The sequence below is a fragment of the Mytilus californianus genome, unplaced genomic scaffold (genome assembly GCF_021869535.1).
Source record: "Mytilus californianus isolate M0D057914Y unplaced genomic scaffold, xbMytCali1.0.p SCAF_5, whole genome shotgun sequence".
Classification (NCBI taxonomy): domain Eukaryota; kingdom Metazoa; phylum Mollusca; class Bivalvia; order Mytilida; family Mytilidae; genus Mytilus; species Mytilus californianus.
In genome coordinates this window covers 4,521,536-4,538,590 of record NW_026262701.1, presented here as the reverse complement: position 1 = coordinate 4,538,590, position 17,055 = coordinate 4,521,536, and the positions used below count along the sequence as shown (strand labels likewise).

The 17,055-nt window shown below is 32.9% G+C and overlaps 2 protein-coding genes across 2 annotated transcripts in view; both read right to left on the bottom strand.

The window, feature by feature from the left end:
• Positions 1-16,003, bottom strand: part of LOC127702540 (NF-kappa-B inhibitor-interacting Ras-like protein 1) — a 44,300-nt gene extending 28,297 nt beyond the window's left edge. The window contains exon 1 of the mRNA XM_052206785.1: positions 15,875-16,003. The gene's annotated coding sequence lies outside the window, so the exon portion shown is untranslated. The remainder of the gene's footprint in view (positions 1-15,874) is intronic.
• On the bottom strand, positions 14,721-16,489 carry LOC127702527 (uncharacterized). The gene has a single exon (XM_052206766.1). The coding sequence runs from the start codon at positions 16,161-16,163 to the stop codon at positions 14,808-14,810; it is 1,356 nt and encodes a 451-aa protein (XP_052062726.1). The 5' UTR covers positions 16,164-16,489; the 3' UTR covers positions 14,721-14,807.
• Between the last annotated feature and the right edge of the window lie 566 nt (positions 16,490-17,055).

Below are 17,055 nucleotides of genomic sequence, written 5' to 3'. Positions count from 1 at the left end.
AAAATATCAATTGAAAAGGCTTATTAACACCAGTGAACATACACTGAACAAATAAATTTGATCTATGATACAATGTAAATACAAAATAAATAAACTAAGGGAAGAATAATTAAAGTAACATGTTATACTGCTGTGAAATGTTAAACAATTTAAGAAAAACAATATGATTGAAAAAAAATATCAGCCATTTGCAATTACTTTAAACACAGGTAAATGAAAATAATTTTGTTGTTAGGTATACGTGTACAGTTCAAATAGAGAAAGTAAATATTTTTACAAAATAAATAATTTTGATGTTCATAGTACGAAGAAGTGAAAATTTATAGCAATACCAAACACTTATCAAAGCTGGTATATAGACCAGATATAACCCTGATTAACATTAAATAACAAAAAAAGCATTACAATTAGTATCAACAGGTCAAATAAACAAGAAAGTACGATTTGAGAGTACTCGCATTTACTGACAGCTAGTTAAAAGCCAAAAACAATTAATATTAAAAAATCTTGCATCAGAGGCTAAAATCAACTAAAACACATCACAGGGATTTAGTATTTTAACGTCATGGACAGTCAAAGAAGACATGATTTGTCCACTTTAAATGCTTCAAAGTAGGGTGTCCATTTGGTAGTTTGGGATGTACAAATACGTATCCACGTCCTATCAGAATTGACACATTAAATCTAATGCCTCGATTAAAATCTAACTAATACGGTTTTGGCTCTTCTGCATTATCATTGATCCTTTTGGTTCTGAAGTTAACCAAACATATAATTTGGGAAGACATGATTTATTTATTAGTTGTAATTGGCTTTGAACAAGCGTCCAGTAACCTCTGATATGCAATTTTTGTCTCTTGTCTTTTTTAAAGTTTTTTTTTTTTGCTGAGTGCTGATCTGATCAATCATGCAATCCAACTACTTTTTACCGTTTGTTCTGAATGTTGTGCAGTTACAGCACTGTCCCAGGTTAAGTTTATCGTTAATCGTTTTATAATAAATCAAACCGTTGTTTTTCTCTTTTGAATTGTATATTTTTCATATGTCCTCCACATCGCCTTATTTTACATATTATATTCTTTTTAAACTTCTTACAGAAATCTGTGTTATCCATTATTTTTAGAATATTAAAACCAAATATGAATGAGACTCATTTTGTGCAATTTGTTAAAATTCAGATCTATCGTAACTCGAGCAGAACAAAATCAGAGATCTATATTTTAATTATATTGTGATTTCGGATATCACCATATACAAAAAGAAAGTTCTGAGGCAGCAACATTAATAACCATTTGGTCTAATGGAACTCTTTTTATAACAAATAACAGATCTCTTAAATTTTATAACCGAGAAATTTCGAATATTTGTCATATACGTTTCAGATCATCAACTATAAGTATTCTTTTATATATTCTTGTAAGCATTAATATACGATTAAACGTTTGTAAGAATTATATACACTTATGAGGGCGTTAGCCCGATATTGTGTATCTAATATACACCAATATATTATTGTTAATGCAGAATGATAGTTTTCAATAATTCGGGAGGGGGAGTGGGGTCTTTCAGCGATTTGACCATATGTTATTGAAAAGCATGATACATACAGGGTATCCAATTTCATTTAACGACATCTTAGTGTAAATTAGTTTGTATGATCTTATTTACCAAGACATCTGTTTAATTACTCTTAGCCAAGATTTATCACTGGAGAGCTATTTTAAAGATCAGAAAAATAAAACAGATAGCAATTTCTGATTACTAGACAGATAATCGACTGAAAAAGGTTTACTCTTCACTTCTCCTAAAAGGTTATGAAGAAGGAACGACATGATGACTTGGTTTTAACTCCTTTAGTATGTTCATTGACCCTAAAGACCAACGACCTAGTATGTACTTTTTATTTGTTGCGTGTAATGGGTATATCTCATATTATATATATTTTTTCTCTATTAGTACACAATTGTAGACGACTGATTATCAACTTATTCGCTTACATTTCATGTCATTTATATAATTGATGCAATACATATTATTTTCTCACGGAGTTAAAAAACAGTATTGCTATTTTTGGCTGAACTGTTCAAAATGTAGTGTGATTAAGTCTATGTACATCGTTTATGTATCCTTTTTATTGTTTAATGCAAATATGTATACACATTTAATAGAAAATTCGAAGACTTACCCACTGTACTCACATATTTGAAACCAAATCAATAATGTATTAATGCATGCGATGCTACCAATGATTTCCTAAAACAAGATTTAATTGAAACAAGTACAAATATGGACTTAGTCAAATACACCGTTTAAGGTACGGTGCACTCGAATATAGTGAGTCAGCACGAGATGGCCAGTTAAGCATTTTCCGTAAACAATAAACGACAGTATAGCATGAACAAAACAAAGTGAGTAATTTATATTCAAAATATCAAAATTTAAATCGCTGTTATAAAGTCTGTGTGTTTTCTGTAAAAATATTGTCATTAGTTGCCAAAAAGTCCTAACATTCCATAAATCCAATGAACAAAACTCATTGCCGTTAATAACTTTAACCATGATATATGTACAAAGTGGCCTGTCTATCTAGTTCCACTATTTCCCTCGTTTTTTTCGCTTTATTTTTTTTTTGGTGTAAAACACAGCATTGGACAAATGCGGATCCAGGATTTTGAAAGGGGGGGGGGGGGGGGGGTCGGGCATCAAGGCAACGTTAGGAGTGGGACTTGTAAGTAGTCGATGCATTAACCATATATATAGCTCCAGGGGCAGTCCTCCTATATCCGCCTCTGTTGAAGAAGGGGTCATAACCCTTAAGAATTGAATTCTTCTTTTTGAAATTTTAATCGGGTGTATTGACCGAAGCACATGTTAATGAAGAAAGTGCTTCATACTAAAAATGTGCGCACGTTTAGTGAATAAGATATCTTATATACTTTTAAAATTATCCTAATAATAGTATAAGATATCTCATAAAGAATAAGCTTAAAAGATATCTTTACAAAGATATGACATCTCAAACCATATAAGATATTTCATTTAGTGTAAAAGATATCTTATAAAGTATATATAATGTATCTTATTAACTTCAAATTAAATAAGATATCTCTTAGATAATATAAGATATATTACATACTTTTTAAGATATCTTATTAACTTTATAAGATATATTATCAACGTTGTATGATATCTTATTAACTTAATACGATATTTTATCAACTTTATATGATATTTTATTAACTTTATATGATATCTTATCAACTTTATAAGATATCGTATTAACTTTATAAGATATCTTTTTAACTTTATAAGATATCTTGAAACTGAATAAATATGAAAACGCCTTGCCTATACGAAATTAAAATCTATCACATTCATGTGATATGTGCTGAGGAATTAAGGTTTGCACAATTGATAGCATATGTGTTACGACATTTAAGTTTCCAAATTGATTTAACATGTGTTGCAAATAAGATTTCATTTATTTTACGCTGTTTTGCTGGTAAGAATATATGAATTCATGACATTTTGTTGTTATACCTTTTGAATTTTTAGTACGTGACTTGATTTACATTCAGGACACTGACCGATAGCCACATTCAAAACAAACCGTTTTAAATCAATTTGAAGTATGTTAAGCTATTTGAAAAGCCAACAGTTTAATAACCTCGTTCATATTGGGTTAACTAAAGGTGATATACCAACTACGTTTGTTTAGATTGGTACCATATTACTAACATTTGTATATTTTCATTAAGGTCAGTGTAACTAAAAGATAATCAAGGTGAACAGTACGGGTTTCGCTGAATTCAATGCGATTTACTTCATTATGAGAACTTAGAATCAAAAGTTAGGCACAACTTAAAACAGGAACAACTATATAAAGAGTTCTATACCAAAAACCCAAATAAGAGAATGGATTCGCATCTTTGTGAAATTAAAAAAAAAAATGCATAATTAATTAAAATCTGCAAGAACTAAATTAGATCAGAATAAATAAAAAGAAACACGTAAAATCATGGCCAATATTATTAGATTGACCTTTTATCAAATAAAATAAAAAAATCATAAGTAACATCGGCCAAATGGTAGTAACATTGACCAATGATCGAAAAGTACCCTTGTTGACTATGAAGCCACCTGCAGTGGTATCGGTTAATTGGTGGTAACATTGATTATGAATAGATCAATACCCTTGTTGACTATGACGCCACCAGCAGTGCTATCGGTTGATTGGTGGTAACATTGAATATAAATAGAACAATTCCCTTGTTGACTATGACGCCACCAGCAGTGGTATCGACTGAGTGGTAATAAAATTGACTACTTATCGAGTGCCAGCTGTGTTAACTACGAAGCTATCAGCAGTGGTATCAACCAATTGGTAATAACTTTGACTACTGATATCCAATATGTAGACTTTGAAGCTGCCAGCAGGGGTATTTACCAAGACTACTGATACCCAATATGTAGACATTGAAACTGTCAGCAGGGGTATTGACCAAGCCTACTGATACCCAATATGTAGACTTTGAAGCTGTCAGCAGGGGTACCGACCAGGACTACTGATACCCAATATGTAGACATTGGAGCTGTCAGCAGGGGTATCGACCAAGACGACTGATACCCAATATGTAGACATTGAAACTATCAGCAGGGGTATCGACCAAGACTACTGATACCCAATATGTAGACATTGAAACAGTTAGCAGGGGTATTGACCAAGACTACTGATACCCAATCTGTAGACTTTGAAGCTGTCAGCAGGGGTATCGACCAAGACTACTGATACCCAATCTGTAGACTTTGAAGCTGTCAGCAGGGGTATCGACCAAGACTACTGATACCCAATCTGTAGACTTTGAAGCTGTCAGCAGGGGTATTGACCAAGACTACTGATACCCAATCTGTAGTCTTTGAAGCTGTCAGCAGAGGTATCGACCAAGACTACTGATACCCAATCTGTAGACATTGAAACTGTCAGAAGGAGTATTGACCAAGACTACTGATATTCATGTTACAATAAAGCCACTAACAGTTGTATCGGCCGAGTGGTAGTAACATTGAATACTGTTAGCCTTGTTGACTACGAGGTCATCAACAGTGTTGGTAACATTGAATACCGTTATTATAAAAACAAGTGAAATTCGGTGATAAGTCACATGGAGTTATCTCACAATCGTCGAAAACTGCTTAAGACATTTGGAACATAGATATTGGTCAACCCAATGATGATGGTGTCCGTAAAATTTTACCACTTGGAAACATTGAATCAAAAGCTTTCTTCTATATATATATATATGGAAATACCTATACAAAACTTTGAAGAAGGGCGTTGTGACCGTAATTTTAAAATAGATCCTTTATTCATCAGTTGGCAATTATGTACCTTTTCTATCATGCAATTACCGTAACACTCAGTACTAGGCAATCATCACCCTAAGTGGACTGTCAATCAATTTTTAAAATATCCACATAAAATATAACAAACAAATAAGAAGATGGTGTTTAATTGAAAATCAGAAACTATACTCAAAAGACCAACAAGGATCTGAACAACTACAGGACACCATACGGCCTTCAACAAAGAGCAAACCTCATACCGTATTGTAAGCTATATAATGCATAAGGGATGACAAGCTGTGAACAAAAAAGAAGAAGAAAAAACCCAACGACCTGATTTTATACTTTAACGAATAAAAACCAGTAACCAACAACCAACTACAGCCAGCGGATTAAGACTTCTGGCTTAGGTACATAAAGAATGAGGCAAGATGAAACTTGTTTGTGAGCTCTCAACCCTTTCAGAAACCATGGAAAGTGTTGTTACAACACAACTTAAGAACAAACCATAAAAGTCAGTTGGAAATGGATTATCTCATCAGATCGGTACTAAACATGAAAGCAAAGAGACACACGGTACCGATCTAAGAGTACATATACATGCAATTACTGAAAGGTAGTTCAAAGCCCAATTTCAACTAATGGATAATGTAATTAGTTTGAAGGATAAACTTGTGCAATAAATAAGTGTGCAGTTCTTAAGAAAAACCCACCAAACATACGATAAGAGACAATCAAAACAATCGGCTTCTCTTGGATTCTAATAACACTCTTTATTTTCTTACATCTATCTTTTTAAACCTGCACTTTTTAATTTAAATACTATAGAATAAAACATTTGGTATTGGAGAAGAAACAACATATCGGCCTGTTTGAATATTGATTAACGTTGACTACATAGAATCAAGGAATAAGAAAATTTCTCTCTAGTATTATATTTTTATTGTCCTTCTCTGTCTGATTTGTTGGTCATTTTCAATACATAACAAAAACCAAAATAACGTTATCTCTGCTCGTAAAAATGCTCATTGCTTCCAAGTATTACCATACTGCCCCCTTCTTTAGGAAATTATATTTGCTATTTGCCAATTGGTTTTATAATTGATATGCTGAACGTGCTGGAGTACACGAAGATCTAAGATATTTTGGCCTTTACCTTTTAGCTTAGACATTTTAATAGTAAATGCGGCATTTCTACAAACAGTCGGATAATGATCCTAGAACACATAATACCGTAACCACGACATAAGCATTTACCGTATATTGGCTTTTAATATCTTCTATGCAAATATATAGATATATCTGGCATACAAATACGACATTTTACCAATGATTTAGTTTGTCAATAGATCTGCTTTATTTAGTTCTTATGCATGTAGATTAATCTCTCAGTGCAGCGGAACGTTTTAAAACTGACAATAGTTATTGCTTACTAGTCATATTATAATATATAAAGATTTTCATTTATGATAAAATAATTCTGTTCCCAAATCAGGTCTTCTTTGGAAGCAAGAACAAGAATGAATGATGCAAAACGGTGATTGTGATAAAAATACATGCACTATTGAGTAGCGTCGTTTGCTTTCTTATATATCATATATATCATTTTGACTTTCTAATATTCGGCTTTGAGCGTTCCTGATTAAGGTAAATCCAGAAAAGCGCCTCGGACGCATGAAATTTATAAAGTATTGTTTCCTTTTTTAATGTAGTTTGGAAACCTTTATATTCAATCCCAACTTTTAAAAAAAAATCAAACTCAATCAACAGAAACCACACATGCCGCTACTAAAGTACAAGTAAAGGTTTCCTCTGACCAAAACGATGTCGTTGTTGACACGAATATAGACAAGTCTGACGTACTGAATATGAAAATATGGGGATGGGATATGATTCCAGAATTTTCGATACAAGAATCAACAATGTTTAGCTAAATACCAAAAGAAAAAAAAATGACCTTTATTTTATTTTCGCCACAGTTTTGTATTGGATACCATGTAAACTTTAAACTTTATGTTATTGCCTCGGAATTTCAGAAAGATTCGATGGTTTTGTCTCGTATTTGTTAGTTTTGCCTATCAAGAAGAATACCGTATCCAAATTTAAAGTCAAGATAACTGTTTTTCTGTCTTTGAAGATGTTTATTTCTGAATTAACCGTAATTAAAGTTTTCCCCAGTTTGAAAGTCGTATACTTTTCTCGTATTACAAACAAAAGTTCTTAAATATATAAACAAAACCGTTAAATTTTGCCTGAAGGAGTTTGAACCTTGAGTAATAGTGAATTTATCATATTACACAGTACATGTTTAATAGTTTAATAGTGGTAAGTACTGAAGCACTGACAGACGGTAGAATAAAAAAACCTGTTATTCAGTGGTTGTCGTTAGTTGCTGTCGGTCATATTTGTTTTTCGTTTATTGTTTTGTTGTAAATTAGGCCGTTGGTTTTCTCGTTTGAATTGTTTGACGTTTTGTCATGTCGGAGCCTTTTCTAGCGGACTACATATATACGATCATATACGGTATTAGTTATGCTCACAACATTGTTTTCTCCTACATCCACGTCACGCAGACTCTGGTAGGGAGTTGCCCCATTCGACATCATACCACATATCCTTATTTTTAAAGTAGCATTAGAGAGTCAATGAAACTGTTTTTATTGCACTGTCTATGTATTTATAGTAGTCAATTTCACTTAATTCATTTTAATTAATATGTGTTTGAGTGATAAGAGGGAGAAGAAACCAAGCAGGCAACAAAAAACCAACAATTGGAAGGAAAACAGACAATACCATGGCATAAATACATAACGAAAAACGAGTCACTAAAAATAAAGATTGAGTAAGATCAACCCCACCAAAACCAGGGTTTAACTGAGGTTCATGTCCCTCTAGAGGCACCCGTCGTGTTGCTCATGGTTAATAAAAATAAATCAGCGATTGTTCGAATTTGGCGGTGTTTTGCTTTGTAAATTGCGATTTTTATCTTTTTTTCAGATTTTAATGACGCAACCATTTAATCATACTGCCTTCTATTTTGTCTCAATACACACGAGTAAAAGGAGATATGGGTATATACGTCAATTAAATCAACTAAATTACACTAAATAGTAATATATAACCACTAAGACATGCGAGAAATTTAATAACCGGCATACATTTCAAATGAAACAAATGTTCATTAATAAAATGCGATATTAACTTAATAAGTATAATCATTAAAACGTCAGGTGTGGGAAATATAAAGATAAACATCAGATGTATTATTTTGCAACAATTTTATTGTTAACTTCATAACAAATAATATCACAAACAATTTATATAATAACATCTCTATGTACCTGCCAAGACATAGCTGTTCTATTTTTACAGTGCTAATACGATGATTGCACCATTACTAATCATTAAAACACCATCCTTTCATCCATCTATCACGTACATTAACAATCATTTAACCTTCCGCTATCAAGGTTAAATACATATAACTTAATTCCCCATCATAAACAACCACCTAAAAAATTTCCAAAAACCCCCAAATTACAAAACGGACCGACCATCAGATATATGGCTTTTCTCATGAATTTTAAACCTTTTTTATTTTAATGCGTGAGATCTTGGATTTCTAACATAATCGGCTAGCAGCTCCCGGTCAGGTAAAAAGTAGAAAATATACCATGGGTATCGGGTAAACAATTGAAATAAGTATTTTCCTAACTTCTTTTAACAATGAACAAATTCTAATTTAATATTCTAGCAACAAACACACATGCTTATATAACATTTACAGAAAAGAAAGGTCTCATTATCATAGATGAAATTAAGTAAGAAATTCGAATTTTATTCCGTATCTTTTATATAGTGACAATATAATTTGTGATTTTTTTTAGAAGCAAACGATTGTTTGATTATGATAGTTTCTAAAGGACGTTATATTTTTAATATCTAAATATATAGTTTAAAACAACATTGCAAAACGAACAACGTGCATGGTAGAACGTTGAACTTGTTCTTAATATACTATCAAAGGTCAACACGAAATTCCTTATTAATTAGACTTGGCACAGAACCTTCAATACAAACAGAATGTAATGCTTAACGGAGGGGAACATATTTCTTTAAAAATAATGGGCAGATAATTTATCTTTATAAATGAAGGTTGACAAGTGGTGCAGTGTAGGACATGAGGTTCCACTATCAGAGTAACCAAAAAAGTTTAAATGTAATTATTCCCCTTTTGCAGACGTGCAATAACGCCAGAACAGAGGCAAACCGTTTAAATATTCACCTTAAGAGGGTAGCCTCGGGTAACACCAACATTTCCCCCTCGTTTATTGTTTCATTATATTATTTTAAAACAGTAAGGAAGGGTTTAGGGTCTATACATGATTTGCAAAGTTTTGTTGAATTTCACCGTGGCATTTTACTTTTAGGGTATAAAGAATACTATCCGTTTTGGGCAGTATCCTTAAAATCAGTCCAAAACATACTTTTTTCTTTGTGTTTGCACAAGTTCTCGATAGGATTAGGTATGACTGTTTCTCTAATTCTTCGTCAATTTATCCCCTTCTGCACCCATTGTATAAAAAAATTTAATCAACGTGTGGTTCGTTTGATCTCAGTTCTTCATTGGTTAAAATCCGATTATGACGTCGAATTTACTTGCTTTTCTCTGAATTTCCTATTGTGACGACAGTTAAATTTTAAATATTCAAAACGCTCGGCGAGCCTCGCGTTTTAAATTTGAAAATTTAAATGTCTCGAGTGGATAAATATCGTATCAAACTCGATGCAGTGGTAGAATCTATATTTATATGCGTAGTAGAAACACGATCAGACTCGTATTTTAAAGAAAAATATAAAAAACTATAGCCCGAATGTAAATTATGGTTGAAAATTATTGAACATGTCAAAAACAATATGCTGAAACAAGTATTGTAAATATATCTCTAACATCACCAACTTTTATGGAATTTGTTCGTTTGAACTGTACATATTGGCTTACAGAAAAAAAAAAAAAAAACAATTTGAAAACAAAAATTATTTATTTGTTTCATAAAACCTTCTACAGTCTCTCTTTGTAGAATTTTGTTGTGTGGTGTGAGTAAGTGAAAGAGGTATCGTCCACCTAGTTACAAAACACAAGGTTTGTTCCCTCCCCATAAATACAAAAGTCCCCATCAAACGCACAAGGAACTTCCGAACATCTGTAAGAGTTATCTCCCACATCCAAGGTATCATTCAAAACAATACACGAGCTGTTATTTTTTTCTTTGGATTTTGTCAATTTGTGTCATGAATTACTTCACCATATCCCTTCTTTTCTATAAAAATGCCTATTTACAAGAATGCATGTAGATCAAAATATGTTTTTTTTTCACATCGATAAATCATGCAGATAAAAAAAAAATACAGTTTTTCAAATCTACATAAATTCCAAAGTTAGCTGAACATAATGTCCTGTTCAAGAATTAAAAAAAAACTTCACCAAAGGAGCAAATTACAATACCATTTCAGTTCATAAATTCATTAGTTTCTTTAAGAATAAACACTTGTGTATATTGTTGTTTAAAAGCTTATAAAGGATTTCTAAATACAAAATTGGTTCTGTCTGGAATTCTTTAGTGGATTACAGATATCCTTATTCTTGAGCAATACAGAATAAAAATACCTGGTCAATGCAAACTTGGAAGCGTTCTTCATACAATGGAGATTACATCAGAAAAGCGCTTCGTATTTCATTTACATTTAATGCTGTAAATCAAAAATTTGTCACACTTTGTTTTGCATTTGGCCCCTTTCGATCCTTTTTTCCAAACGGCTTGCATAGGTGTAACCCCCCCCCCCCCAAAAAAAAATCACGCGGTTGTTTTAAATTGATACCAACTGAATTACAGTAGAGATTTAGGTTTTTAAAGTAATAAGTTACGTTGTACAGTTAGAAAGAAATAAAAAAGATCCATAAATAACAAAATATCTAAGAACTTTTTTTTAGGGAAAAAATAATACGACACACCACTCTGGTTTCCCCCTTTTCCTGTCTGTGGATTAAAGCTGACATTCAATAAATATAATCAGGTTTACCTACATTCAATATATACACAGAAATAACTGACTATAACAAATGTAAAAACACAGATCAATAACATTGATTATAAAGACTAACAGTTAAAAACAATCATTCAGCTTGCAATACAATTAATACAAGTTGTTTTTTACTTTCCCTGAACGGCGATCATGTCTACTATTTTAACACATATGTACACCTTCGTCGGAAACAGACAGTTTATCACGTGCCGTCATAGGAAACACATAATGCCTCGATCTGTCAATCTGTTTGCCTTTTATTAAATAAAGGTTTAAGTGAACTTTCTAATTAGCAAGCAAACAAAATCTTAAAATGCACTTATGCGGACAAATGATATTATGCACTGGGTTTAATGAGATATTATGCATGGATTTCGCAGTTTAAAATAAAAGAAAACAATTGTTCCAAATGGCACGATTTCATCAACTTCATGTGGCATTACAAATATCCCCATTATTTCCTATTTGCGAAACACATCCACACAGGGCATCCCGATCTAAAATCGGCGGAGGAATCCGAACCCCGAGGAGCAATCACACGAGACAACAACATGGTGAGTAAGTAAAACCTGGATTCCATTCCCATACTCCGTGGGGAAAAAATCAAGATTTTACTTCCAAATTGCACTAAACAAAGTGTGATTGCTCCTTGGGACTCGGATGCATCCGCGGATTTCGGATCGGGATACACGTCTGCTACACACCTAAATTAAAGTTGCTGAAATAAATGAAACAAAGAGTGCAATAAGAAAGTAAAAACATATCGAAAAAGTTACATTTTTAAAATTTTACCGTGTTTATGTAAAGAACTTTATATTTAGGTGTTTCCTGAAGCTCTGAAATCCTAGGGTGTATTGTCATAAATTAAATAGTTTATACCTCTCTAAGAGCTGTAAGAAAATACTTCTTAGTGAAACAACCTTGACGATTTTAAAAATCACATATGTACAAACGTATGTTTTTTAAGGAAAATATATCCAACTAAAGAGGTAGTTAATGTAAGAGTGCTACTAAGGTATATATATATATATATATTAACAAAATCTTAAAAACATCTATACTATCGATTACGTGTAACAATCATAGCATATCATTATCGACTGAATAACACATATGGTGTCGAATCGATTGAGTTACCTGATTGGTGTCAAATCGATTGAGTTACCCAACTAATATCGAATCGAGTAAGTAACTAACTGGTGTCCATTGTCTGATTTATGCACAGTTTGTTCGAGGCGCGTGATTATTGTATTTAACGAGGCCCTCAATTTTCATAATTAGATTAGCTTCATAGATTTAAGGGCCTGCAAAATTTCTAAAATATATTTCAGATTGAACTAGAAGCGTTTAGTGGAGTTCCTGGAATTACCTGTATATGCAGGTAATTATGTTTAGGGAGTCGTGATATCGAATTGTGAAGGTGGTGAAATATTTGATATTCTTCATTAGTTTTATGTGTCTTGCATGCCGAAGTTTTAGGAAGCACCCTAAAATCATTTGCATAGTAAACACATCTTTTAAAAGTTTCCATGAAATAAATCATGTTTTTGATTTTCGCTCAAACTACATGTATACAGTACAAGTAATGTGCATTAAGAGTAATAGTAAACAAATAAATAGGAAGCACCTGATCAAACTTTCAAATCTGAAATTGACCACACATTAATTGTTTAATCTAACGGGAGTTACGTTTTCTTTACTTTTTGGAGATTGTTAAAGTGGTAAAGGGAATGGCAAGCTTATATTTAATTCTGAATTATCCTCATATATGAGGGTCTGGGTGGGTTTACAGATTAAAGAACAAGGGCCCACAATATAGAGAATAGAGAAAAATGGACCCCAAAAAATATAGAATAGGGAATAAGTGGGTGCTAAAATATAAGACAAATAGAGAATAGTGGGCGAAAATATAATTAACAGAATTAGAAATGGCCATCAAAGTTAAAGAATGTAGAAATGAAAAACTCCCACCCAAATCAACATCCTCGTATATCTAAACGGTTGAGCAGAATGTAAATGTCATCTGAAGACATATTGCATGATAGCAGTGATTAACCTATGCCTACAAAATGTTTTAATTTGATGATGCAGGCAACAGGTTTCGGACATACACGTGTTAACTGATATGTGAATAGGAGCAAAACAACAACAATAAGAAATGAAGCACTATTCTGTATATCATCAGTAACGGATGGATGGGGTACCAGACATATTTAAAGAATGCTTAAACCTCAATTATTGTAAGCGCATATAATGAAAATGTTGTCGTCGAACCAAAAAAACGACCAAATCGCTTTTATGTACAACATGGCTTAAAGGCCTAACACTCACCTATCATTTAACTTAAAACATTAAAAGCTGTTGTAATTTCTGTACAATGGAAAAGGTTTTGCTCTTTTGGAAACCACGTACAAGTCACGTGCAACAATATCGGTTATAAAATGCAATAATTAATTGTGAATCTTAAGTATTCGCGGAAAAACATTTTGCTGTGCCCATTAGAGATTTCCCTATAGAAGCAGAGTTGTAAACTTTCTTAAAACATAACCTGAGTTGAAAAAAATTTCCACTCAAAAGGGTTTCGGATAAAATGAGTTCCTTTAAAATATCTATTATCTTGTAACTGTGAGGGAAACTGCGTGTGTTATATATGATTGACTAATGCCTATGTATATTTTGGTCAACTTGCGGTGTTGTCTTACTGACTCTTGTTGACATTTACTTAACAACCATTTTAATTCATATAGAATTTGTCATTTCATCAAGAATACGGATTTATAAAATAGCCAACATTTGTTAATTTAATGGCAAACCTCCAATACATGTCTAACGATCTTAATTTGGATCTATTTAGAATAAATGTCGCCGGTCGTTCCCTTGTTCATTGAATGTCATTTACAGATTTTAACAGAAGAAATGTATAATCCTGAATAAATTAGCATTTATAAAACTTTGCGACAAATATCCTACATTAGGGTAGAGGTGAATATCCGCCTATCAAATCTTATCAGGCTTATTCAAGACCGACATCCGACATTAAGGAAGAACAGCAATTGTTTTAAATAAATCTTTTACTTGAAATCAATTATTTGTTTGGTCGACTTTTGTAATCTATTTACTGGGCAAAGGGTGATTGTACAATACATTTGAACGAGGAAATGAAAAAAAACTTTGATTTAAAACACAACTATTTCATGCAAACAAAGAAAAGGAAGTTTGTGGTTTCTCAACCGAATGTAAAAACCTTTTAAATGCATTATACCCTTACTGTTATTTTACACACTTTTTACTGAACATATAATCCGGGAAATGTGTACGCTTCAAACATGTACAGGATTTCTACACTTACATTTATATTACATCAACGGAAATCCTTAAAACTAAACAAAATGTAACCATGAATCTTCATTTTCTGTTGGTGTAGTTTTAGCAAAGCATTCGAAGCTGTAGTTTTTATCCGAATTACTATCCCAGTACGTTGTACCGTTTGTAGTGTAAGATATAGCGAAGTCAAGCTTATTATGAACACCTAGAAAATCTGGTGCAACTATACTGAACGAAAATCTATCCGTAGGTCCATCACACGAATTTTGAACGTAGGAAGCTGAAATATCATGAAACGTCCCCCAGTTATTTGTGGTATATCTGATTCGCACTGATTTGTGAAATCCAATGTTAGCTACCCGCACAACACCTGTAATGGTCATTTGGGTAATCACAGCATTTTCTAATCGAACTTTGTTTGTCATTACAGATTGAAAGAAGTCGTCTTGTGCACCAGGTTGAGAAAAACAAGCCCCTAAATATCTACTTCCCATACTTTGTCGGTCTTCATCAAGCCCAGTTTTCAAATCAGACATGGCTGATGCTGGAATTTTCGGGGGAGCCTCCAAGTTGAGAACATGTCTAACATCCTCCAGGTCTAATCCCATAGCATCTGCAAATCGTACCATTTTCTTTCTGCTTGGTGTGCCAGGCGGAGTTTTCTGACTTTTCAAAGACGAAGATTTCCTAAGTTCTGACTTGCAAAAATTAAATTCAGACTCTTCGTATTCAACCGGTTCATCTTCTTTCAATAATTCAGTAATAGATTTTTGTGAACCGAAATCCAACACTTTTTCTTGTATGAAAGGCTTGTCTTCAATTTTTAAGTGAGGTATACATTTTCCATCAATTTGTTTTGCTCTTGAACATAAAAGACTAGATTGCATCGTTTTTAAATCAGAGTTCCCCACCTGAACCTCCTGATGCCCTTCGCCAAGGTTGTCAGCATCATCAACCGGACTATTGATCGAATCGTCGTAACAATCATCGCTGTCATTTGATTTACCATTCAATGAATCTTCGTCCAAGTCATCATTCAAATTAACAAATACTCCTTCTTCACAAAAATCAGAATCATTAGAATTAATAGAAGTTTCTTTTTCTTTAAAAAATGTATGTTTACCTGGTAATGGATCGTCTGCTTCCTCGTCGAAATCTGTTCCGCCATTCATTGTCACACAATCTCGAAATCCTGACATTGTGTCCTTAAAAATTTTATAAACGATCTTGGTCTTGGTGGCAAATGTAGACGATCTCTCAGGTGTGCTACTGCGCCTTGTTACGAAATCGGCAGACACTGAATAATTGTCAAGTACGCTCTCTTCTCCGTAGGATAAATTCCGTGGTAAAAATAACTTAAAGTCAGGCTCTTCGTAATTAATTTCCTCTTGCACATCTTCATATGTCTGCATGCTACAATAAACAATCACACTCTTTTCTTGTTTACATTGATTTAATACCAAAAATCATTATATGAATTTAAATAATCCAGAACGTGATATTTATAAACCGGCTTCTTTCTTTTTCATAGGTCATAGAATGTTCAAGGACAAGGCCATTACCGGTGTTTTGACTGCGTAATTCAGCAAATATTGCACACCTTCAGAAGTATTACGAAATGTAACGGACATTTTGATGCATATTTGAGAGAGTTTAATTGAAACCAAACAAACACTAATAGCTTCACTAATCACAGTGGTTTTATCAGATTTTACTATGAACCACGTGATGAAAACGAAAGAAAATATATATCACATGACCTACTGGATAAAAATAAATGACATATACGCGGGAAATATGCTCAAGAAGTGGTTGTGCGTTTGATAAAATGTTTATGAACTACTTTTGAGATGGTATTTTCAAATATTTTTTTTTAAGAATTTAATTATTGAAAAAAGTAACTTCGATTAAAATTTTCCTATTACAGAGTAGGATTTAGAGGGTGGGGTGACCGGGACCCCGTATGGAGCTTCTTTTCTGGTTAATCCAGACTTTAACCGGTTCCATTACAAATTTTGTCTAGTTTGGGAACCCACGGACCCCCTTTTTTCAAACTCCTGGATCCGCATCTGTAATAAATATTTCGTCGATTAAATGATATAAAAAGTATTTCAATTCCCTCTAGATCTACATACATTGCTAATAAAAGTGATCGTATTTATATAATCATTACTTAAGTTAACACATGCATATAATACTTTTGCAAACAAAGTCCTCCCGAATTACCAAGCTATACAGGGGCGGATCCAGCCATTTTTAAAAGGGGAGGGGGTTCCAACCATATGTCCCCATTCAAATGCATTG

Excerpts from the sequence above, each read along its gene's own strand:
- LOC127702527 (XM_052206766.1), bottom strand. The coding sequence starts at position 16,163 with ATGCAGACATATGAAGATGTGCAAGAGGAAATTAATTACGAAGAGCCT.